General features: G+C 65.8%; 1 protein-coding gene across 1 annotated transcript in view; it reads left to right on the top strand.

The window, feature by feature from the left end:
* LOC119581705 (angiotensin-converting enzyme-like) overlaps window positions 1-222 on the top strand; it is a gene marked incomplete in the record, with an annotated part of 37,897 nt that overhangs the window by 30,607 nt on the left and 7,068 nt on the right. Inside the window, 1 exon segment of the mRNA XM_037929830.1 lies at window positions 3-194. Coding sequence (XP_037785758.1) covers window positions 3-194 — 192 coding nt within the window.

The following is a 222-nucleotide window of genomic DNA, read 5'->3' as shown; positions in this document are numbered from 1 at the left end:
AGGCTTCGAAGACGCCGGCGACTTCTGGCGGAGCGACTACGAGACGGACGACTTCGAGGACATCATCGACGGGCTGTGGGCGGAGCTGAGGCCGCTGTACGAGCAGCTGCACGCGTATGTGCGCAGGAAGCTCATCGAGAAGTACGGCGATACCATCGTGCCGCCCACGGGCCCCATCCCCGCCCATCTCTTGGGTATGTCGCGCCCACGCCCTCGCACGTG

Source organism: Penaeus monodon, chromosome 15 (genome assembly GCF_015228065.2).
Source record: "Penaeus monodon isolate SGIC_2016 chromosome 15, NSTDA_Pmon_1, whole genome shotgun sequence".
NCBI lineage: Eukaryota > Metazoa > Arthropoda > Malacostraca > Decapoda > Penaeidae > Penaeus > Penaeus monodon.
This window is presented reverse-complemented; position numbering and strand designations above follow the sequence as displayed.